This window comes from Arachis ipaensis, chromosome B04 (genome assembly GCF_000816755.2).
Source record: "Arachis ipaensis cultivar K30076 chromosome B04, Araip1.1, whole genome shotgun sequence".
Taxonomy (NCBI): Eukaryota; Viridiplantae; Streptophyta; class Magnoliopsida; order Fabales; family Fabaceae; genus Arachis; species Arachis ipaensis.
The window spans coordinates 24,067,360-24,093,963 of NC_029788.2; the positions used below are offsets into that span (position 1 = coordinate 24,067,360).

At 33.9% G+C, this 26,604-nt stretch overlaps 1 protein-coding gene across 1 annotated transcript; it reads left to right on the forward strand.

Moving 5' to 3' along the window:
* LOC107639203 (plasma membrane ATPase 4) lies at nt 8,270-15,873 on the forward strand. Its single transcript, XM_016342665.2, has 16 exons — nt 8,270-8,609; nt 10,859-10,978; nt 11,083-11,319; nt 11,713-12,474; nt 12,578-12,700; nt 12,789-12,893; nt 13,007-13,151; nt 13,243-13,407; nt 13,520-13,758; nt 13,867-13,899; nt 13,992-14,073; nt 14,173-14,333; nt 14,430-14,603; nt 14,709-14,891; nt 15,061-15,242; nt 15,346-15,873. The coding sequence occupies exons 1-16, from the start codon at nt 8,550-8,552 to the stop codon at nt 15,440-15,442; spliced, it is 2,868 nt and encodes a 955-aa protein (XP_016198151.1). The 5' UTR covers nt 8,270-8,549; the 3' UTR covers nt 15,443-15,873.

The window sequence follows — 26,604 nt, forward strand, 5'->3', positions numbered from 1 at the left end:
CTATAGACTATAGATGCCAATCATTCTGAACTTCAAAGGATAAAGTGAGATGCCAAAACTGTTCAGAAGCAAAAAGGCTACAAGTCCCACTCATCTAATTGAAGCTAATATTCATTGATAAGTTTGGAATTCATTCTATATTCTCTTCTTTTCATCCTATTTTGTTTTCAGTTGCTTCGGAACAAGCAACAATTTAAGTTTGGTGTTGTGATGAGTGGATAATTTATACCCTTTTTGGCATTATTTTTACATAGTTTTTAGTATGATTTAATTACTTTTTATTATATTTTTATTAGTTTTTATTCAAAAATCACATTTCTAGACTTACTATGAGTTTGTGTGTTTTTCTGTAATTTCAAGTATTTTCTGGCTGAAATTGAGGGACTTGAGCAAAAATCTGATTCAGAGGCTGAAAAAGGACTACAGATGCTGTTCGATTTTGAACTCCCTGCACTCGAAGTAGATTTTCTGGAGCTACAGAAGCCCAATTTTGTGCGCTCTCTATTGCGTTCGAAAGTAGACATTCTGAGCTTTCCAGTAATATATAATAGTCCATACTTTGTCCGAGATTTGATGGCCCAAACTGGCGTTCAAAGTCAGCCTAAAACATCTTGGCGTAAAATGCCCAAACTAGCACCAGAATTGGAGTTAAACGCCCAAACTGGCACCAAAGCTGGCGTTTAACTCCTGGAACAACCTATGCACGTGGAAGCTTCAATGCTCAGCCCAAGCACACACCAAGTGGGCCCTGGAACTGGATTTCTGCACTATCTGCACTTAGTTACTCATTTTCCGTAAACCCTAGTTACTAGTCTAGTATAAAAACTACTTTTAGAGATTTATTTTAGGAGTTTTTGGGAGAACTTTTGTTGAGTTCATCATAGTTGTACACGTTTAGAGGCTGGCCTCACGGCCATGCCTAGACCTCTTTTCACTTATGTATTTTCTACGGTGGAGTTTCTACACCTCATAGATTAAGGTGTGGAGCTCTGCTGTTCTTCATGAATTAATGCAATTACTACTGTTTTCTATTCAATTCACGCCTACTTCTTCTCCAAGATATACTCTCGTACTTAATTCAGTTAAGTCAGAACGAAGGGGTGACCCATGACAATCACCCAATCTTTGTTACTCACTTAGCCAAGATCCGCGTGCCTGACAAACACAAGCGGTCTACATGATGTTCAACGTAGTCATTGGACGACAGCCGGAGTATACTCTCTTGGATATCTAATACACAAACCGAGTCCGTGAGATTAGTATCTTCGTGGTATATACTAGGATTATTGGCAGCATTCTTGGGATCCGGAAAGTCTAAACCTTGTCTGTGGTATTCCGAGTAGGATCCAGGAAGGGATGACTGTAAAGAGCTTCAAACCTGCGAATGTTGGGCACAAGTGATAGTGTGCAAAAGGATCAATGGATCTTATTCCGACGCTAGTGGGAACCGACAGATGATTAGTCATGCGGTAGCTGTACCTGGTATTTTTCATCCGAGACGAGCAATCCGACAGTTGATTAGCCGTGCAGAAACCGTAGAGGACCATTTTCACTGAGAGGATCTTACAGCTTACCATGGAAGGAAGTAACGCATGGTTGGAAGAAGGCAATAGGAAAGCAGAGGTTCAGAAGCAACAAAGCATCTCCATACATTTATCTGAAATTCCCACCAATGAATTACACAAGTAACTTTATCTTAATTTTATGTTTTATTTATATTTTAATTATTAAAACTTCATAACCATTTGAATCTGCCTGACTGAGATTTACAAGGATGACCATAGCTTGCTTTAAGCCGACAATCTCCGTGGGATCGACCCTTACTCATGTAAGGTTTATTACTTGGACGACCCAGTGCACTTGCTGGTTAGCTGCACGGAGTTATGAGAAAAGTGTGAGATTACGATTCTGTGTACCAACACCCCCTCGTGCGTACGCACAAGCTTCCCCACATGCTCTAGTCCATGCATGTGCATGATAGCGTGCGTATGCACGCATACCAGATTTTCTGGTTTTTAACACTTGCTCAGAATCTTGTTTTTAGGCCCCAAACTTCAAACGCGCATAACTTTTTCGTTAATAATCATTTTTAGTCCGTTCTTCAAACGTCATAAACTTTAGGAACCCAATTGTTAGTCAAAGTTAGTTTTACAATATCTGAGATTTTGGAAGCCAAGTTATGGCCTATCAAAGTTAGTCCAAAAATAAAATTTTTCCAAAAACACTAAACCTCCAATTTTCCAAAATCCTCAATTCAAAACCAATTGTTTCATAACGAAAACAGCCCTAAAAAGTTTCTAAATCATGTTCACATAATTTTCAATCACTTCACAACATACCAACATATAAATTCATCAATTTCTTACCACAAATCCCATTAAACTCAACAATTTCACCAAATACTAATCAATTCAACATCATACTCATCTCATACCTACATATAAACAATAATTGCATCAAGTCCAACCATATCACTACTAAATTCTTACATACATATGCCCCAATTCCATCAAAGCCAACCATTCAAACATTCAAGCCTATCCTAAGGCAACTAAGCCTAAATTTTCACGCAACATTATATATTAGTTACGAGAAACCAAAACCATACCTTGGCCGATTTCTCCCTAAACTCGGAACACCTCAAAATCCTCTCCTCCACAAGCTCTAAGTCTCCAATATCCTCACCAACTGAATTTTCAGCTTCCAAGGCTCAATTCAAGCATCCAACATCCACCAATTTAATTCCAATTTATACAATTCAATCTAACACCATACAATTTTACTATAATCAACATAGGATTCACCAATTTGGACAAACCACAAGAGTTTAGAGTTTCTTTACCTTACCCATTGATGATTGGGATAAAACCCAACAATGATGCAAAGCTAGATTATACCTAAACTACCAAAATCATCAAAATCACTCAATATCCAAACCAAATTTGCACAAATGAAGGAGGTGGAGAACTGGGCATGAAATTCAGATATACTCACCACTTTGAGAATTCTGAGACGAATGCCGTGGCCACTGACGACTCGTCAATCAAAGCTCCGGATTGAAAGTTACAAGAAATTGAAATTGGGAGTGGAATGGATGTTAGGGTTTGAGGCTTTTCTTCTTCTCTTCGGTGTGATTCAAGTGAATAAAGGGGAAGAGACCAAGTGTGGCTTCTTATATGTTGGGCCTTGGATCCAGTTTGGACCTGGTCTAACCGATTCAGTCCGTTGGCTTGGTTTTGGGCCAAAATATTTAAAATTAGTATTAAAATTCGTATTTTAAATATTTCTACTTCTCTAAACTATAAAATTTAATTTTCTAATTTTTTTTAATAATAATTAATTTATTAGTTAATTATTTATTAATTTTTCGGAGTTTACAGGATCGCGGTTTCCACCTCTGCATGTACTCCTCCTACGTCACACACATTAGTTATTATTAGGATAATAGTTAAATAATTGACTTTAAACCAAATGAAGTTAAAACTTAGGATTAATTTAAACTCATGTAATGGGTTGCAGACTGTTCATCAGTAAATTTTTTCTTGTTTGCCTTCAAAGTATGCCTATACTTAGAGGTCTCCGCCAGTGTCGCCTCACGATCCAACGACTTAGACTACAAATTGATATATCAACTAAGCAATAAAATAAACGAACAAATTAAACAATGATAGACAAATATATATGAACCAAATTACAGGAAATCTTAATTCTAATTTCAAAAATATAATTTTAATTTTTCGATTTAATTGAAAATCTTATAAAAATTTCGACAGAGTCTCTCCTAAAATTTGGATTTAGCCACTCTTGAAGTGTTCCATCCAAACCAAATAACCATCAAACCTTCTCAACTTATTAATTTATTCAATCATTATTAAGGTAACATACAAACAGGTCAATCATTATTAATATAGTCAAGCATTTTCCAAACAATCTCAACAGTAGAAATCACCAAACAGTTCAATAATCCAATATTTTTTAGCAATCTCAGACCTTAATCTAACCTATTCTAACCTATCCTAACCACTTAAATCCACTAAAATAGAAAATTATACTAACTAAACTCCACTAACTAATTAATTGACTTGATAATAAAAAAGGAAGTTAAACCAACGAAGTAGTTTCATATCAGTTCAGCTCAGTTCTATTCTTACCAGTCTGTTCTTCATCTTCATAAAGGTCGCCAACCCACCCGTGTACCTCGACGACCTGGGCGAAGCCCTATTAGTGAAGTTCGTCAGACGGCGCCGCTTGAACCCGTCGTTATCTCTAAAATAGGCCTCTAGCTCATGCTTGATGTTTGGATGGATCCATCTCGTCAGGTGGTCTTTCTTTTGACGTACGTCGCTCATCATATGCTGAAACCGCTTGGCTGCCCGATGGTCATGGATCTTTCTGATTATAACATTGTGTTATGCATCCCATATGAATTTTAATTGCACAAAGTGGTTCACCAAGATTAGTTAGACGGAATAAAATACAGTTCAAATATGGTTAATTAATTCAAATACAGTTCAAGATTAGTTAATTAATTACCGCCCACTTCTGAAACCAGCGCTCTCTGGTCTCAGTTGGGATCCGCATGTAAGTCGGCCATGGGGTCATACATGGACTTAATGACCTCGGATATCTCCTGTATGCAAGCATTGGGGTTTGGTGCAAACCTGTCAGAGAAAAAACCTCACATTAACAAACATAAAAGATAAACAAACTTAACATAAACAAACTTAACACAAACAAACTTAACATAAGCGAACTTAACCTTAACAAACTTAAGATAAACAAACGTAAGATAAGCAAACTTAAGATAAACAAACTTAACACAAACAAACTTAACATAAGCGAACTTACCATTAACAAACTTAAGATAAATAAATTTAAGATAAACAAAATTAAAATTAACAAACTTAAGATAAGCAAACTTAACATTAACAAACTTAAGATAAACAAACTTAACACAAACAAACTTAAGATAAATAAACTTAACATAAACAAACTTAACACAAATAAACTTAACATAAGTGAACTTAACTTTAACAAACTTAAGATAAGCAAACTTAGGATAAGCAAACTTAACATTAACAAACTTAAGATAAACAAACTTAACACAAACAAACAAAGATAAGCAAATTTAACATTAACAAACTTTAGATAAACAAACTTAACACAAACAATCTTAAAATAAACAAACTTAACATAAGAAAACTTAAGATAAACAAACTTAAAATTGACAAACTTAACACAAACAAACTTAAGATAAGCAAGCTTAATATTAAAAAATTGAACTCACAACTACATGCCATCGGGTCAAATCCTCAGCCGAATGATGGCCGGTGGTGGAGGGGCATCCTACTTGGGGCATTGGAGGAATCACCATCCATGGACTCCATCAACATCGTCGCTGCATCTGCAGGGGTATAGCAAAAAGAGGCACTCCAGTTCAGGTTTGGGGCCATGATGAATTGCTGGTCTGATGGACTCAACTGTGGCGCCACAGGGGTCGATGGGGTACACTATAAGAAAAGAGAGCTATTTTAACACTGTCTTTTTTAATAGTCATAATTAAGTATAAAAATTAATATATATTTTTGACAAATATCACAAATGTCATATTTTTTATGTTTTTTTTTATGAATAATTTAACCGTAGAAAATTACTCCTCAATTTTGACACTCATTTGTTTTCCATTTACTCCGTTGTTCCTCTTCTTCTTTAGGCTCCGTCAATTTTGGCATCACATTGCTCTCAATTTGGGATCATACTACTCATTCTTTATCTTTAAAATCTCAGTTTATTCTTTGATTTCAAGATCTCATCTCATTCTTTGTTGAAATATTTTGTTAAAAAAATTTTATGATCAATAAATGTCAAAATAAATAGTATTTTTGACGGTTAATAAGTATCATAGAAAATATATTCTTAAATTTTTTAACAAACTATTTTTGACAGCCAATATTTATCAAAATAAGATTTAAAATTTTTTCATAATTACTTATATGTTAAAAATACTATTTTTGAAAAAACTTTTATTAACATATTTTCATAGTTAAAATAATGTCAAAATTTGTTTTTTTGACGAATTTTAATTTTTTTTACATATATAACCCTAAAAAATAATCTATATTGTTGTAGTGGTAGTCGAGGTCAAAGGCGATGGCTAGGCAGCCCTGGGGGATTCGGTGGAAGCTCGCCCTCGACCACAATCACGTGATCTACTCGACCTACCTCTGCTACCTGTCATTATATCTCTACAGCGAATTTATTAATAATATAACAAACACCAATAAATAATAACATAAGAAGAAACTCAATAAATAACAAACAATTCTAAAAGTGCTTTAGTTTAGTAAATTAAAAAAAGAGAAATTATATTGTGTTTTAGTTACAAAATAATGAAGTTACAATGGATAAGTACCTTGGCTTATTAGCAAACTAACAAGTGCCTATAGAAAAATAAACGTGTAATTTCAAAGGAAAAAATTTTCTTTCATAAGAATCAAAATGAATATATACATATATAGTTCTCTTGTAAATGCCATACATATTTATCATAACACCAAATTAACAAAATCAAGAACATAAACTAATTTCAAAATAATTATTCAAATTAACAATTGAATAAAAATACAGCAACCCAACAAATAATTATAACAATTTCGAAAATATAATTTTAATTTTTTCAATTTCACTAAATATCTTATAAAAATTTCGATAGAGTCTCCCCTAAAATTTGGATTTAGCCATCCTTAAAGGGTTCTATCCAAACCAAATAACCATAAAACCTTCTCAATTTATTAATTTATTCAATCATTATTAAGGTAATATACAAACAGGTCAATCATTACTAATACAGTCAAGCATTTTTCAAACAAAATCAACAGCAGAAATCAACAAATAGTTCAATAATCCAATATTTTTCAGCAATCTCAGAGCCTAATCTAACCTATTCTAACCTATCCTAACCACCTAAATCTATTAAAATAGAAAATTAAACTAACTAAACTCTACTAACTAATTAATTAACTTGATATAACATAATTTAAAATAAACAAAATTCAGATATTAAAATCCTGAATGCAGAACAAGAGAAAATGGAGAAGGGGTGGAGGTGTAGTGGCGGCAGAAGCAAAAGCAGAATGGGTAGCAATGGCGGTAGGGAGGTCCAACAACAAAGGCAGTGGGGTAGGTGAGAAGTCAGAGAGAGAAAGAATGAATTCGAAATGAAGGGAGGAGGGGATTTGCGGTGTCAATTAGGACATGATTACCGTCAAATTTACTGGCGGATACTTCCGATGGTAATACGGTGCGGATGATCAAAACGCAGTACTCCGTTAAACGTGTCTATCATCGGATTATTTCCACGGTAAATCCGATGCTAAACTTGACACATATTTTTTGTGGTTGCATGCCAAAAATTACTGGCGACTTTACCATCGAAAATGACTATCCGCCAGTAATTATTTGGGTTGACGAATTTCACATTGAATCCGTTGCTAATTCCAACGGTAATTTTGACTATAATCGTTACTGCTATATCTGACGATTATCAATATTTTTTATAGTGTAAACACATGATCAAACCAATTTTTAATTATTATATTTAATTATGTAACTTGTCCTTAATTTACTATTTTATCAAGGATATATCCTAGTTAAAGAGCATTAATTATACCCATTTTTTTCATTGGCTTTTATGGACAAATTGCCTGAAATTCTTATAAATGTAGGAGAGCAGAGTAAAATATGTTAATTCAACGATCTTTTTAAATAAGTATTAAAAATTTAAATTTTATTTTATATATGTAATAATTTATTAATTAACAACAAATTTTTAAATAAAACTTAAATTTATGCGAATTAATTCATAATCTATTAGGTTAAAAAATAATGTAGGAGAAAAAAAAATAGTATTGTTATTCCTATTTTATTTTAGAATCTATCTGAAATATCAATTTTAAAATTCAATTTAAAGATCAAGAAAATAGAATAATAAATAATGAATACTTTACAATTTAAGTTTAATTTAACGCATTGAAAATAAAATATTTTATACAATCGTTTAATAATATTCGTTTTTTGATAGTCATTTGCGTAACTAATGAAAATTGTTTTATCAGTAATAATACGTTAAAATTAAATTATTATGAAATTTAAAAATGATAAAAATAAATATTCTAAAATGATAAAAATATTTATGAGTAAACAATTATATTAACCTACATGTGACAGATAATAGTAGGATGTAAGAGAGAGAGAAATTAGAGAGGGTGGGCATTATCAGAGTCTTAAATGTGAGGCTCACTCTTCCTTTCCAACACGGTATAAAAACAAAGCCATAGGTGTGAGTTCACATCCTTCTCTATTCTCGGTTATGTATGTGTTCCATTTTCTTGGGATTCAGAACTCACAATCTTCAATGACCCTTTGATCTTCTTCTTCTTCTTCTTCCACACCCTTTTTGCTCGGTTCTTGTTTCTTCAATCTTTCTTCTTCTTCTACTCTAGTTTGCTAGCTCTCTCCGGTGGACGGAGGTTTGCTTAGGCTGAAAAACTATGGCTGCTGAAAAGGCCACCATCTCCCTAGAGGAGATCAAGAACGAAACCGTTGATCTGGTATGTTAATTAAAGCTCCTTACTTAATTACTTTTTTTTTTTGTTTTCAATTGTTTCTTTTTTCAAGATGAAGTGTTTGATTTTGATTGTCTTTAAAGCTATATACTCTTATACCCTTTGCCTTGAAGCATATATAAATAAAACTTTGCAAGTTATTATAACTAACTACTCTCTTCTCTTCGGTTGACTTGTTAGTTCTTATGTGAAAGCTTGAACCATATGATGATGATTCATGAATCCCCTGAATAAATTTCTTTATTTTTTGCCCCTTTAGGATTGGAATGCCAAAAGAGTTTTCGGAACTATAATATTTTCTTTTTCATATATATAACTTAATTTTCCCTTGCTGGGAAAAATCATATATGGAATCGATTTCTTCAAAGGACAGTTTTTGGTTAGGTAATATGAACATGCATGAAGAAAGGTATACCGTAGTGTATTTTTTTTCTTCTTTATTTTTATTTTATTTTATTTTTTTTAATGATTTTTTTCTGGTGGATCTTAACATGTGAGAGACAGGTAAGCATATAGACTTCAACACGTCTAAAATTTCACATTATTTATTGCTTTTTTTTTTAAGGTTGGGTACACATTTGATATTAAATAGGATTAAAGTACTATGTTGTATTAAAATTAACTAAAATTATATTTAAAAAAATTAGTGAAAGGTATTGTGTACAGTATGATACTCATAATCATAACCACTCCTCAAAAGTTCACACCTTCTCGTGTCTCTCTCTGTCTGCGGCTATGTTTGGTTGAGTGGGAATTTTATTAAGTACTTTTTCCGTGGTACTTTGGCATTTTCAGTTTTTCACCAATTTCTATATTTTTATGTGAAAATCTTGGCCATTGGGATTAACCGTTTTCATTGTAACTCTCACATTCAACGGTCCTGACACCAAGAGGGTCCACATTTAATTTGGATCCCTTCATTTGACTTGCCCATTTTGCCCCTCAACAACTCCTGCAAATTTCAGCTCACTGTTACCTACTTGCCTTATTTTTTTTCCGGTCAAATTTTTCACTCTGTCCACCCACCAACATAAAAAATATAGAATATTCATTTATTATTACCGAAAAAGGGAATTATTATTGAAAAAAATATATTCCGCATTAATTCTATTTTACCTATTAAGTCAATATATACTCTTTTATTATTTAGACAACATTTTAATTTTTTTCTGATATAGTCTCATAGTCTGGTGGTGAGAAAGTTCATTTACATTTTATTATAAAAATGTACCGTTATTTTTATCTTTGATAATATCACTTCATATTTCATTATATATAATTTTTTTGGCGTTATATATTTACATAAATTTATGTAAAAAGAATAATGTTTTCAAAAGCAAGGACAATATTCATTTTTGCATAAATTTATAGTTAGACTCTTAATAATAAATATGCCAAATACTTAAATTAATTTAAATTCTTTTAGTTTTTCCAATAACAATTTTTAAATTGATAATAGGCACAACCGCACAAGTGGTTTTCAGTTAAATTTTTTATATTAACAGCATGATAAAATAATAATAATAATTAGAAGCATTTGAGTGAATTGAGAGAAGAGCAAAGAGGGGGACCTAAATGGGAAAGTTGGAAGGCGTGAAAGGTGTTAGCAACACATAAGGCGGACCAATCACATGGAGAGAGAGAGAGAGAAGAGAAGGGTGCGGTGTCCCGTCTGACACTCAATGGTTTTGAGGATGTCACGGCTCCAACAGTCAACGCTTTATTATTAATAATAATAAATAAAAATTCCGAAATGATTTAAATAATTTTTATTTGAGTTTCTATTCTATTCTTTCTAGGTATGCATAAATATTCTATTATTTTTGTTCTGAAAATAAATGTATTAAAGACAACAATTATTTTTCAAAAAATCAATCATCATGAATCATGATTAGGTATATTTTAATGAAAGTATGACTAGGATAGTCCCCCACACACTCGCTACCTTTTCCATCCTCATCTGTCTTTGCTAATGTTAATGCTTTGTATAGTAGTTTGAAATGCAAATAATTATTCAAACAAAGGTTTAAGCTTGAAAGGATCATCCATAAGGTTGATCATTGACAATAATCACATGTAAACAATGAAAAGAAACAAACAATTGCATTCAACAAAAAAGAAAGGTTAAACTTATAATAAGTGACTCAATTTGCAGTATTATTGGTTTCTTTCTGGGGTGATGCGTGGTAAACCTGAAACAGAACAATGAATTTTAACACAACTTTGTTTTATAGGAACGAATTCCAGTTGAAGAAGTGTTCGAGCAATTGAAATGTACCAGGGAAGGATTGTCCTCTGCTGAAGGTGCCAGCAGGCTTCAAATATTTGGACCAAACAAGCTAGAAGAGAAAAAGGTTCATACTTCATATTCTCTAACAACATTAATTATTATTATTATTATTTACAATACACAAAGATGTTCTGACTATTAACTTTAATAACATTGTTAATATTACAGGAAAGCAAACTTCTCAAGTTTCTTGGGTTTATGTGGAATCCCCTGTCATGGGTTATGGAAGCTGCAGCCATTATGGCCATTGCTCTTGCAAATGGTGATGGCAAGCCCCCGGATTGGCAAGATTTTGTAGGTATTGTTTGCTTGTTGGTCATCAACTCCACCATCAGTTTCATTGAAGAAAACAACGCCGGAAATGCCGCCGCCGCACTTATGGCCGGTCTTGCTCCTAAAACAAAGGTAATGCTGAATGCACCAACAATTTGTGGAATGATAAAATATTTAAGATGGAGACTCATATGCAGTTGTCTCTACATGAAGTTAATAGTTGAGAATCGATAAATAACTTGACATGTTTGACAAAATTGCTATCTAACCATGGTCAGCAATCAATTTCACATAAATACGTGAGCTTTTACCATGTATAGTATGTAAAGTTTATAGTTAAAAGTTGTTGAATGATTTTACATATTTAATTAAATTGTTATTTAATGGTGTTTAACTATTAACTTAACGATAAATACAACTGTGGGTTGTGGGTGAGTTTTCACCAATTAGATAGGTGAAAATTGATAGTTAAGAATCATAAGATTATTTGACATATTTGACTAAAAAGTATTGATGGCCTTGCAGGTTCTTAGAGATGGCAAGTGGACTGAAGAAGAGGCTGCAATATTAGTCCCCGGAGATGTCATAAGCATCAAGCTTGGAGACATTGTACCGGCCGACGCTCGTCTTCTAGAAGGTGATCCGTTAAAGATTGATCAGTCAGCTCTTACCGGAGAGTCCCTTCCGGTGACCAAGAACCCCGGAGATGAAGTCTTTTCTGGCTCAACTTGCAAGCAAGGTGAAATTGAAGCCGTTGTCATTGCAACCGGAGTCCACACATTCTTCGGAAAGGCTGCTCACCTTGTTGACAGCACCAACCAAGTTGGACACTTCCAGAAGGTTCTAACCGCCATTGGAAACTTCTGTATCTGTTCCATTGCGGTTGGCATGCTGGCTGAGATCATTGTCATGTATCCAATTCAGCACCGAAAATACAGAGATGGAATTGACAATCTTTTGGTTCTCTTGATTGGTGGAATCCCCATTGCTATGCCTACTGTGTTGTCTGTAACAATGGCCATTGGATCTCACAGGCTTTCGCAACAGGGCGCCATCACGAAGCGAATGACTGCCATAGAAGAAATGGCTGGAATGGATGTGCTTTGCAGTGACAAGACAGGAACACTCACACTTAACAAGCTTAGTGTTGACAAGAACTTGATTGAGGTCTTTACTAAAGGAGTGGACAAGGATCATGTGATCCTTCTCGCCGCGAGAGCTTCCAGGACTGAAAACCAGGATGCCATTGATGCTGCTATTGTTGGAATGCTTGCAGATCCTAAAGAGGTTTAACTTCTTTCATAAAGCTTAGTGTCCTTAATTTTTGTCCTTGATTTCATTATTCGAAAATCGCGCAAAAAATTGAACATGTATATGCCTTGTGCTGTAGGCAAGGGCTGGAATCAGAGAGGTTCACTTTTTACCTTTCAATCCTGTTGACAAGAGAACTGCTCTGACTTACATTGATGCTGATGGAAACTGGCACCGTGCAAGCAAAGGCGCTCCGGAGCAGGTAACAATCTTTAGTCTGTTCATGATTTGTGAGAGGTTCTGGCTTGTTCAATTGATGCTGATATGATATTCTTTGTTATGATGAATAGATCATGAACTTGTGTAATCTAAGGGATGATGCTAAGAAGAAGGTTCATGCCATTATTGACAAGTTCGCCGAAAGAGGCCTTCGTTCCCTAGCCGTTTCAAGACAGGTTCTTACAGCAAAGTCTTCATGCTTTAATTTTTCAGTACTTATTCCCAAGTTTCTTGTAAATAATAATAATAAAGAGAATCTGAATCTGAAGCATCTTCTCTGCTACTGCAGGAAGTTCCTGAGAAAAGCAAGGACAGCCCTGGAGCTCCATGGCAGTTTGTTGGTTTGTTGTCACTATTTGATCCACCAAGGCATGACAGTGCCGAAACCATTCGCAGGGCTCTTAATCTCGGTGTAAATGTCAAGATGATTACAGGTAAGCCTTATCCTAATAGGTAGAATCAGCTACAGGAATCGACCGATGCCATATTATGAATTAGTATCTTAACATTTACTCTTCTTTATAGGTGATCAACTCGCGATTGCTAAGGAGACAGGCCGAAGACTTGGAATGGGAACAAATATGTACCCATCTGCTTCCCTTCTTGGCCAAGACAAAGATGCAAGTATCGCTGCACTTCCGGTCGAAGAGTTGATTGAGAAAGCCGATGGATTTGCCGGAGTCTTTCCAGGTTTATACTCATTACTATTTTCTCTATTTTTCTCTCACTCTATATATGTTCATTGAAATTGTATAGTATCTAACTCTTGGTTTGTTTTTTCTGCTATTTTCGTTCACTACAGAGCACAAGTATGAGATCGTGAAGAAGTTACAAGAGAGGAAGCACATTTGTGGTATGACTGGAGATGGTGTGAACGATGCTCCTGCCTTGAAGAAGGCCGATATTGGAATCGCTGTCGCTGACGCCACTGATGCTGCAAGAAGTGCTTCTGATATTGTGTTGACTGAACCTGGATTGAGTGTTATAATTAGTGCTGTCTTAACTAGCAGAGCTATTTTCCAGAGAATGAAGAACTACACGGTTGGTTGCTTGCTTCTTCAATTTTTTTTTTATGATGATACACATATAGTTCCCTTCTAAATTTCATTCTCAATGATGTAACTTAAAAACATTTTCTTTGCGTTTCAGATTTATGCAGTGTCTATCACCATCCGTATTGTGGTAAGTAGACAGTATTTGTGATTATATTTGTAATTCATTGGCAGAGTAAAATGGAAACTGATCATGTTGGATTTTCTATTTTTTGAATGCAGTTTGGCTTCATGTTTATCGCATTGATCTGGAAATTCGATTTCTCTCCTTTCATGGTTCTGATCATTGCCATTCTTAATGATGGTAAGTAGTTACAGCTCTAAACATTTTTTTTCTGAAATACCTTTGAAATTCACCTTTTAAAAATGGTAATCTGACACAAACCTTGTCATAAAATATTAGGGACAATCATGACAATTTCAAAGGACAGGGTTAAGCCATCTCCTTTGCCTGATAGCTGGAAACTGAAGGAAATTTTCGCTACCGGAATAGTTCTTGGAGGTTACTTGGCTCTCATGACTGTTATATTCTTCTGGGCAATGAAAGAAACTACATTCTTCCCTGTAAGAAACATAAACTAACATTCCTGATATTCTTTAATTGTCCTTGTTCTTGTTTTGGATTCAAGATCTGACCCCTATTTATTATTGACAATGCAGGACAAATTCGGAGTTAGACCTCTGGATAAAAGCCCTGATGAAATGACGGCTGCATTGTACCTACAAGTTAGTATTGTCAGCCAAGCTCTAATATTTGTAACGCGTTCGCGCAGCTGGTCATATGTGGAACGCCCTGGATTGCTTTTAGTTAGTGCCTTCATTATTGCTCAACTGGTAAGGATGATGCTCCATCTTTTCGTGTTATTTCTTGTTAAGTGATAAGAAGATAACTACTTGTGAGAAAGATGAAGTTGATATTTTGTGATGATGAATTTGCAGATTGCTACAATTATAGCAGTGTATGCCAACTGGGGCTTTGCAAAGATCAAGGGAATTGGTTGGGGTTGGGCTGGAGTCATCTGGCTCTACAGTCTTGTCTTCTATGTTCCACTTGACTTAATGAAGTTCGCCATTCGCTACATCTTAAGTGGCAAAGCTTGGCTCAATCTCCTCGAAAACAAGGTCCGTGATACATATGCTAATTCTAATTATGCACTAAGGTAATCCAATAGTACAGATTCGAATCAAGACAGAAGATACTCTGTCATGATTCAAGTTTATACTGTTGGGATTACCTTATTTTTATTTTAAGAGAATGGATTTGATTGAAGTGTTTCAAAATGCATGACAGACTGCCTTCACCACCAAGAAAGACTATGGCAAGGAAGAGAGGGAAGCTCAATGGGCTCTTGCTCAAAGAACCCTTCATGGACTCCAACCACCGGAGACTTCTAGCATCTTCAATGAAAAGAACAGCTACAGAGAATTGTCTGAAATTGCTGAACAAGCTAAGAGAAGAGCTGAAGTTGCAAGGTAACCAATATATAACTACTCATTCTTTTAGAAACATTAATTTGATTATGTTAGTTTAATACATGAAACCAATTTCCCTCTCTTTAACCATCTCTTTTTTCAGGCTTCGTGAGCTTCACACGCTTAAAGGACACGTCGAATCCGTGGTGAAGCTGAAAGGTTTGGACATTGACACAATCCAGCAGCACTACACTGTGTAATAAACGACAGCATTAGTCGAAACTCGCTGTAGATAGAAACAAAAAGAAGGGCCAAGAATTCAAAAAATGGCATGTGTGTAAGAAGAAACCAAGGAGGAAGGCCTAACTATTTAAAAACGCTTACTAGGTTTAGGGAGAGAGGAAGCCTCTGATCATATTACATAAATCTGCCTCTCTCTCTGTCTGTTTATTTTTTTTTTTTCCGTCTGTTTTCTAGCGGCGGCGAAAGCGGTGTCTAAGCTTTCATTTTGTTTTGAATCTTAGAAGGAGAATGTTGACATGGTTCTGGGTCTATACTCATCCATCTTGTGTTCTTCATGTTTGTTGTAATGCTACTTCAAAAGTGGCAGTGATCACATAATGAACTTGAATGTTTTTACCTTATTTTTGTGGTGGGAGAATAAGAGCTAATGGAAGTTTTCACGGCATCATCATCATCATTATTCAAATATGAAAATTGCACTTGTTCTAAACCAAATTCTTGAATTGTTTCATTTTACTGGCCCATTAGAGAATATCTAGCTCTCAAATATGTTGTAAGAGACTGCATAATTTTTAGGCTCATTTTTTTATATGAATGTTATGTGTGTGATGTGCTTGGATATAGATACGGGGCTGCATTATAGTTTGGGGTGGTGTTACTTTTTGTAAATTGACAGATTAAAAATCGAACCGTTTGATTTTTTTGTTGTTGAAGTTTTAATATAAAACAGACGGTCTGATTTATATAGAGGGAAGAAATTTAAAATTTTTGAAGTACTGTAATTGGTAGGTTTGATTTGAGTGTTTTTATTTTTTTTTATTTCGAGCCGCATCAAATCGGACCATCCGATTTGTATAGTTAAAAAAATTTTAAATACTTAAATACAAATCGGACTATCTAATTTATACTTTTATATATATACCTATCCTACTTCAGTTGGCAGAACTCCCTCTTCTTCATTTCATCGTCGCTCACCTCTTCAAAACTCTCCCTCTCATCACACTCTCATTTTTTGCTTCAAAAATTTAAAGTTTGAATATTTTCAACGTGAGTTAAAACATATAAGATGAATGATAGAGTTTTATTGAAAGTATATTGTTATGATAAAATTTTATTACAAACATAATTTGTATGTGAAAATTAGTTGGATATTGTTATTCTATTCACACTCTCATTTGAAGAATTAAAAGGTATGATTTGTGAGAAAAAAGATTCTCAAATATTAAGGAGAGTATCATGTATTTTGTATAAGTATTCTATATCAGTATTTGGTAGATTCGTTCAATTTCAAACCAAATATATCACTGATAAAGTGAGCATGCGATAGATGTTTTTAATATGTATTGAAACTTGCTCTTAGATATCGTTCATTAAGTTGTATGTTGAGTACGAACAATCTGAAGCTGACCGACATATCGAAGGGGAAGATTACAATAGTGATAGCGAGGAAGAGTTTGAAAGCAACTATGAGGTCGTTGATCCAAATAGAGACGAAGATCAAGCTGATGACGCTATGGAGGCAGATGTCGCAGAGGTGACAAATGCATTAACAAACCAACATCCGTTTAAGGAGCCATCTTTCATGCGCGCATTGGATTTAGAGACCATGCATGCACCGAAATTTCCTAAATATATGAATGCAGGTATATAATTTGGATATTTATACGTGAGATTACAATTTTGTTATTATTAATATTGTCGATCGATCAATTACTTACGTGACATGTGAAAATATAATTAATTAGCATTTGTTTATGTATTTATTTGGTTAAATTTAAGTTAATAACCTTACAGGTTTGAATAATTTTTTGGTTAAATTTAATATTTATTTATTAAATATTTAATTTATGGTGTCGTTGTAGTAGAATTTCCTGTTGTGGTAGACAGTGAATTTACTGTGGAAATGGAATTCAGTTTCAAGAAAATTGTCGTTATGGTGATAAAAGATTATACCATCCGCAAAGGTGTAGCCTACCGGTTTATGAGTAGGAACCGATGACATTTCATGCCAAATATACATCTACGACTCAGCTGTGATTGGCTTATCAGAATTAGCGTGATCTGCAGGAAGTACTATTAGGTTATAAGGAGGTACAATGGTAGTCACACTTGTACCAGAACCACCATTTCTCAAGATCATTCGAAGCTGGATTCCAACACAATTGCAAAAGCAATAAAGCTGTTGGTAGAGGTTGATCCCTCTATAAATGTGAAATTAGTTATTACGGAAGTATAGTCGAAGTTCAATTATACCATCAGTTATCACGAAGCATCGTTGGCAAAAGCAAAAGTCAGTGGAAAAATTTTTCGGAGATTGGGAAACATCGTGCGAAACTTTGCCCATATGGTTTGAGACCATGTGTCACAGGGAGCCATCAACAGCCATCCATTTTGAAACTATGCCTGCATATTAGAGTAATAACTTGGTAAACGGATATTCAGGTATTACATTGACACTTCTGGAGTTATTACCCTTACATTAGAGCATTCAGACATTACAAATCAATTGTCCAGGTGGACTTCCCTGTGTGCTTTGTCTAGACACCGTTCCTGATGAGGAACTCTCTGGACAAAACCAAACTATCGCCTAAAACTATCGATTGCATGTCATTCAATCTATTCAAATGATATCAATGGCACCATAGCGCTCTAAACAACTAAGTGCGGATGGATGTTTGCAGGAATTACATCTAGCTCAATAGGATCAACACCATAAGCCTCTCACACAAATTGGACATATTAAAAGAAACAGATGATCACACACTAAATAATAATAAGATTCAACCAAAAACAGACACTAATATCATGAAAACATACTTGGCCTTCCTGTAGCTCATCCAACGACTTCCTAAAGTGAGTAAGAGAATGAAATCTATAGCGTCAGTCATCACACTCTCAGTTAAGCCACCTAATATTATTTATTTCGTTAACATAATTTTATCCTAAACATTAAAATACAATGTGCAACACTTAGCTAAAGTTGTTACTCGATAATTTTACCTGTTTGCAAACAAAAAAACTTGGGAGTCACTAGGAATCGGCGCGAGAAATGGTAAATGGATCCAAGTCCAAGTTAGTAGAAGTGTTAGTAGACCATTAATTTCCTTGCACCCAAAACGAGATACCCTACATAGCGCTCTGTACAAGTGTATTAGGCATGCTGATCCCCAACTAAATTCTCTTATACTAGCAAAGTCGCAAAGCAAAGGCAGAAATTTTCAGTGCATGGCTGCCCCAGAGTTGTCTCCAAACAAGATTGTACTAAATAATAGTATGATGTGGCATTTTACGTACCTTTAAATGCCATTTTCGTCAGTCAAATCTAAATGATCTGTTAGATTTCGAAGCCACAACAACTTTATGATGAAGCTTCTTCTACAATCTCACTTCTTAGGTGCAACCCCAAATTGGTGCAAACACTCAACCTCTAAAGCATTTTGACTACTCATAGTCACTCTTGTCACTCGAAGACCATTTATCGAAAGACCAAGAATAATAGTCACATCTTCCAATCTCATAGCACACTCACCAACTAGAAGGTGAAATGTATGTGTGTTAGGGTACCACCTCTCGATTAAAGCATTTACCATTTTCGATTGACATTGAATTATTCTAATATGAGAAACATAATAAAAACTAGTATGCCGTAAATGCTCCTCCACAATAGGATTTTACAGATCTGACAGCTGTAGGTGGTTATACGTTAACATCCGTAAACTCTACAAAAATATAACCAAATATTACATCAAACAAAATTATCCATAAACACTGACTAATTATTATATGACAATTTATAACAATAAAAATATATTTTTTATTATCATTAACATAATTTAGTTATGTTTAACAAATTACCATCACTTACCCTAATAATTTCTAAAAATTTTAATTAATTATAATTTTGATAACACTAATATTGTATTGTGTTCTATTCTATTCTATTCACACACATACGTACATACATAGATACATACATACATTAATAAAATATTTTTGTTAAATTAAAAAATTTAAAATAATAACTTACATAATAAAAAATAATTGAGATAATTAATAATATGAAATTCAGCACGATATGTATCTTTAGTTTTTTATTTTTGACATTATGTTGTTTCTATGGAAGATTAAGGGAGGTTGATGAAAAAGAGAGTAGAAGAAATGGAGGTTGGAGTTTCTGGAGTAGAAAGAGACTTAAAGAGAGTGAGTTCGAAGAAAGTGATGTGTGAGAGAGAGTGAGCGCTGGGGTCAACTGAGGAGGAGGGCCTTGCATGCACGACACATTGATGGCATCAGACAAATCAAACGGTTCGATTTTTGTACCCTAAATCGGGCTGTCCCATTATTGTACCCATAACTCGGACCGTCCAATTATTGTTACGCTGACATCACGATGGCGTAAAGCACCCAGCATTCCAATAACATCGTCTTATATCATTCTAAACCCCATTTTAAAATTAAAAAGTGTAATTTTTAAAGCATATATATATATATACTTAAAAATAATGTTATAATGACACCTAAATTTTTACACTCAATTACACTGGCTAATGATCAGTTAATTGTGTAATACTTGTTTGTTACTAGCTTTATTATCTGTTTGTTTGGTGGGGTTTTATTTTTCTCTTTATATTGTCCTAGATTCTCTTTTTGATGTTTTAGTTTCAATCCACTTTTTATCATGGGCAGCCATGTTTTTAGAAGGTTTCCAAATCAATAAAGGGTTGAAATCTAATTTTAGCAATGTTCTGAAAACTGGTTCGAATCGGCCGGTCGAACCGATCGAACCGTGAACCGGTCACAAAAACGGTTCGAACAATCATCAAAACCGCAAAATATGAAAACCGGAGTTGAACTGGTGAATCCCATAGAGATGGTAAATCTTTCGTCAGCAAATTCAATGGTCTAAATCACATCTCGATGATATCAAATAGAACCAATATAATATCATGAATAACAATATCTAAGCTAAGCTATCAAATCGATTCATCGTCGAGAATGGAATTTGCTATTCCGAACATAATGAATATGTCATAATTCAAAATTGTGCTCAATTTCATATGTGGCAATTCCGCCAAGATATCTTCGTTAGTTGGGGGAAGAATCCGCACGAATCAGATTTTTTGAGGAGCATATCGAGAGAGAGCGAAAAGATAAAATTTGAGCAAGGTAAACAATAGTAAATTTTGTTAGAACCGGCCAGTCAAACCGAACCGTGATCTGGCCGGTTTTTGGGCTGGGCACAAAATGCTTCCGTTTCAACGAATGAAACCCTAAATCAATGTTCTGAATCCCTATTCCCTAATTGCCATTGCCTTCAGCCCTTCACTATTCTTCTCAGCAAGGTTCTGAGAAGTGAAAACACCATCGAACGCCATCACAGCCTCACACGGCCAGACGGGTTCGGTGTCGAGCAGTCACCTCCGTCGCCGGCGTCGAGTAGTCACCTCCGTCGAGCAGTCACCTCCGTCGCGCAGTCACCTCCTTCGACCAGTGACCTCCGTCGCGCAGCAGCCGTCGTTCGTTGGAGCTTGGAACGGCCACCTCCATCGCGCAGCAGGCGTCGTCCCTTGAAGGTGCTCCACCACTGGTCAGTTCACTCGGCGTCGCTGTCTCCCAAGTTCCACTCTCCTTATTGTTGTATTGCATGTTCTGTCGAGCTTCCAAAATCCAGAGTTCCAGGTAACTTTTTTTTAATTATGAAGTTATGATTGTTTGATTGAATCATTGAATAACTGTTGCATGATGAACTCTGATACTGTGAAGGTGCGAACTGAGAAGGTGCCTTCGCTGTCTCCCACCGCCTCACTCTCACTCTCCCTGTTGCATGTTCTGTTGAAGCCTTGAAGGTGCCTTCGCTGTCTCCCACTCTCCCTGTTTTATTTTTCTTTGAACTGTGTATTGTGAAACTATGAACTGATTCAACATTCAACTGATTGGAGAGAGCTAAACTGTACTGTGATTATTGATTAGTGATTACTGAAACTGAATTGTGATTCAACATGATGAACACTGAAACTGTATTGGATTGTATTGTTATTGCTCTGTTGTGTCTGTACTGAAACTGATTAGTGATTTTCTGAATGTGAAATCAATCAAAGAAATTGATTTTGTGTTGTCAAAATTATTGCTAAAATAGGTTTGTTACTCTGCTACTGCTGTTTTTTAATTTATGAGTATACTGTTTTTGAATTTTTGTTGATAGATTTATTGATTTAAGAGTTTAAGGTGATTATTTGTTGCTGTGTTTTAATTTTAAACCAAATTGATGCTTTCAAAAAATTAACAAACAGCATATGTCCCATGTTATTGATTTAGAGTAAGGAAATCATGAAGATGATGCTGTTGTTTGAGGTCTTGGGAGTGCTGTTGATGATGGTAGTGTATTTCTCTTATGCAGAAGACAGTTGTTCAAGCCACTCTCATTTCTAATATTTTTTACTTCATTCTTTAACTGCAAAATTTGGTTTTTGATACTTTTTAATGCTAAATTTGATTGATTCTGTGGATATTTAGACACCCTTTTGTTTATGATTCATGGAATTGAGAATTGGATTGTTTGGTACTGCTCTATCTGTATACTTGTTCTATGTCTTGGTGTTGAGTCTCACAAATATTCTTAATTACTTACAGCTGTGGTTTCCTTCTTGAATGGAATTTTATTTTTCCAAAAGAAATCATAGAGGATTAGGATTGTGGATTTTTTAATTGAGTGATGAATGTAAAACTAAAGATGAGATGACAAAAGTGCTTGGAAACATATTTTTTAAGAGAGTTTAAAAAAAATTTTGAGTTTGTAAATTGATAAGATCATAGTTTTAGTGTGTTTATGTATATTTTATTTATTATTTCATTATAAAACGGTTTTTTCGGTTCAACTACGGTCGAACCGGTTGAACCTGAAAACCAGTGAACCAGTAGCCAGAACGGTTCGATGACCGGTTCGGTTTTCAGAACCTTGAATTTTAGAGAAAGGAAAATATATGTTCTAAGTTGCAGGCTTGCATCATTTATGTGAAGATCCTAGGTCTAAAAAAATGGGTTTTCACTAATTGCGCATATATTATATCAGTTGTGCTACATGCACACCACTTTTAGCTACTATTTTCATTCATCGTATTTGTATACTTATATAATACAAAATTCAAAAATTAAAAATCAAAGCCCCACTCTTAGCGCTACTCTCACTCTTTACACGCGCTGAAACTACCCTACCTCTTTCTCCTTCCCTCACTCTCCAACGCGTCTCTTTCCTCATTCTCGTTCTCAAGCACGATTCTCCTTCCCTCTCTCTCCAGCGGCACCGATTCTCCTTCGCTCTCTTTCAGGCGCAGTTGCAATTCTTCTTCTTCTCTCTTAGGCACGGTGCTCTCTGTCTCAGGTGTGAACTTCTTCGACTGCATTTTTCTTGTTGGATTCTGCAAGGTAAAGTTCTATTCCTTGTACTTCTATTAGCTTCTTCGACGGCATTTTTTTTTTTCACTTTGAGCTTCTACAACCTTCTTCGACTGCATTTTCCTTCTTCATTTTGAGCTTTTATAAATCAATTTGTGTTGTGCATATTTTGTACTCTCAAACAAAAATTTTATACTACAAATTTTTAAGTTAGGGTTTTGAATTAAAGTCTCAGTATGCTAATTTTAACAATTGATTGATAGTATAGTTGTTTTATTTAACTTTATTGAGTAGCTTGATTTATTGGGAATCTGATAATATAGGAGGTCAGTTCTCTTTAATTTCTTCTAGTAACATCCTTAATTTTTTGCATTTTTTCTTTTCAATAGTCACTTAGAAGAAAATGTTGAAGAGCTCTTGCTTATGAGTAGACTATTAATTGATTGTAACTGAATTTTTGTGATATGAGTTGGAGTATGTTTGATTATTATACTGAATGAGTTTGATTATGCTCAGTTTTTAAAACATGATATTATAACATAGTTGATATCTATAGCATGTTTGATTATAACTGAATTTTTGTGATATAATTTGGAATTTGTTTGATTATGCTCAACTTTTAAAATATGATATTACAGCATGTTTAATTATAGCATACTTGATATTTGATTATTGAGTTTTAACTTTTTTTTTTTACTTTTTGAATTTGATTGAATTTTGGTTGATTAATTTGCTAATTTTAAAAAATGTGAAAGAAGACTGCACCAAAACGAATAGAAAGAGAACTAGAAAATAGAAACACTAAAGAAAAAAGAAGGGATAAATGTATCCAATGAAACTTTGAAAGAGACGGAGTGGAGAAAAGTATTTTATGTTTAGTTTTTTATCTTTTATTTGGCATTTATATTTTGATTATCTTGTTTTCTATGGTGGCAAAGTTCATTTCATTAATGTAGTGTTATGTTGACACGAGATGCATACCAAACTTGTTAGCAACACTTTCTTCCAACTATTTGAATGATGCGCAACGCAACGAGGTCCGAGTAATGGATTTTGGATCCTTCTTGGGTATTCCAAAGGGGAATTTAAATCATGATTTGATTTTGGCCCTTGCAAACGCCTATAATCTCTCCAAGTTTCATCTTCTCACTCCAATAGAAAAAATAGATATTATTTGGGAATCAGTTGTAGCTGTCTTGGGATTGTATTTAGACGGTAATAATTAAAATTTTTTTAAGATTCTTTGATTTTATTAGTTAGGATTGACTGTAAAAATTTAATTTTTAATATCACTTAATTGGTATAGGAGTATAACTATATATTGAATCTGAATCTTGCATTACTGATGACTTGCTTGCTGAACTTTTTACATATTGAAGCTATTGATGTTAAAAATATTGTGCTATGCTGAGTTTGATTATCATGTTGAATGAGTTTGATTATACCAAGTTTTAAAACATATTATTGCAGCATGTTTGATTATAATAATATTTTTCTCATTATTTTTTTTAAATAGGTGACCTATTCAAGAAGGTAACTGAAAAGTATGAGCTCATGCTTTCAAAATTCAGGGGAAAAAAACTCTAAATGCTTTGAGACAAATCATGTTGAAAAATCCAAGAGGGAGTCCCAAATTTAGGAGAGCATTCTTGTTGTATGCATTGATAGCATTTTTTGCCAATAAATACAACAATAACTCGGAATAAAATTTTTAATTTGTAATTGATATTAATAATCCAATGAAGTATAATTGGATTAGATGAATTGTTGATGACCTTATTGATGGAGTTACAAATTCAAACAGGAGTGGTATCAAGTTTGAATAGGTGCATATATGTGCTTCAGGTATTTTTTATTTAAACTAATTTTATTTTTTATTATCATCTAAAACATGTTTAATTATAATCTAACTTTAATTAATTGAATTTAGATTTTATACTTTCATAAGCAAAAATATGGGCCCTTTGATTTTGAGAAAGAACCACAACTGTCTTAGCTTTCCCATTGGACAAGGGATCTTATTTTTGACCAATTAGCATTAGAAAGAAAAAGTCCATCGGTTATATTTTTCACTCTCTAAAATTTCATTTTCTATCTATAATGAATGAATTTCACTAATTATGCACGTGTTATAGGGGCTGATTAAGTCAAAGGAGGAGCAATCTGTGCCTAAACGGCCAGTCTGACCAAAGAAAAAAGTTGTGAAAGAGGCTGCCAAAGTGAAAAAATAGCAAAGTGAAAAGAGAAAAGTGATAACAGTCCTAACAAGGACAACAAAAAAGTGAGGTAAAAAGATTCTACAAAATCAAAGAGAGAAAAGAAGCAAGAAGCAAACACAAGTTTCAATAAAAAAGTAAGTTAGTTTAGTAATAATGCATGCTTTGTTTATTAACATCCTTTGTGTTTGAAGTAGCAAATAATAGTAATTTGTTTATTGAGTTTGATTATACCCAGGTTTAATATTATATTTGACTACTAAACTTGATTATACATGTTTATTGAGTTTAATTATACTCAGATTTAGTGATATATTTGACTATTGAATTTAATTATACATGACTACTGAGTTTGATTATCCTTTTCATAGTACAATCTAAATCTTGATGAAATGTAAATAGCAAATATGTTTTTAGTTTGATTACATCTTTGGTTTTTCTTGCATTATCCATAGCCGAAATAAAAAGAAAATATACTCACCATCAATGCCTAACTTCAAACTTGGAGTTGAATTTCCTTCAACACCTCCAACAGCTATAACTTTGATTCAATTGATATTCTAATCCAATAAGTATTGGGTTCAAAGACACCATCCCTAAATCAAACAACAGATGTGCCAATAGAGGTGTCAAAACCAATTGTTGAGAAATTAGTGTTGGATTCTAATATGACTGAAAAATTATACGACTGGGTGATGAACGAACAAAAAGATGGAGATGAAATTGTGGCAACATTTAGTAGACAGCGCAATGTCTTTCTTAAAAGGACTAATGTGAAAACAATGAAGCCACGAAATAAAATAGATAATTCGGTTAGTAACACAAAATACTCTGTTTAGTATAAAATGTTTATTTTATTCTTGAATTTGATTATTTGGTTACTAATTGTTTGCTTTGCTAGTATCAAGGTGTTCAGCTATTATTCTTGAATGCTTAATGAGTTACAACAAACAAGATTCAAGAATGATATATATTACATAAATTCAGACCTGGTGGTAAGAAATCTTACTATGTATCTCTTTTTCTTTTCTTTTTTATTTGATAGATTTTGTTCTATTCTAATTTATGACCAATTTGATTCTAATTGTAATTGTCAAATCTTTATAAAGATGGGTAGGGTGGGAAGAGCTATACATCAGTTGACATAGAATGTTCGTCTAGGATCTCAAATTTAGACAAAATTAGGATGTGAAGAAGAAAATTTGTTTTCTTACCTTTTTTGTTATAATCGTCGTTGGTGGTTATATGCATTAGATGTTTGTAATAATAATTTTTATGTCTTCGATCCTTTATTCATTTCTAAAACTGCTGAACGGCAAGAAATAGATTAATATGTTGTAAGTTTGTTTTGTTATAACAACTTTTATTTAGGTCTTGATATTTGATTATCATATAAGTTTGACAATTTTATTATTTTTTTTAATAGGTAAGTTATCTTGACAACATAATAGTAATTGCAGATCCTAGATATGTTCAAACTCCCTCAACTCCAATAATTGAATATATGGACTTGCCCAAATAACCAAACATGCATGATTATGATTTTTTTGTAATGAAATAAATGGAATTGT

What these genes read in the sequence shown, in the direction of transcription:
- LOC107639203 (XM_016342665.2), top strand. Translation starts at nt 8,550, where the DNA reads ATGGCTGCTGAAAAGGCCACCATCTCCCTAGAGGAGATCAAGAACGAA. An exon ending in TGCTTGCAGATCCTAAAGAG is followed by an intron (nt 12,475 to 12,577) that starts GTTTAACTTCTT and finishes CTTGTGCTGTAG; the next exon opens with GCAAGGGCTGGAATCAGAGA. An exon ending in TCAATCTCCTCGAAAACAAG is followed by an intron (nt 14,892 to 15,060) that starts GTCCGTGATACA and finishes AATGCATGACAG; the next exon opens with ACTGCCTTCACCACCAAGAA.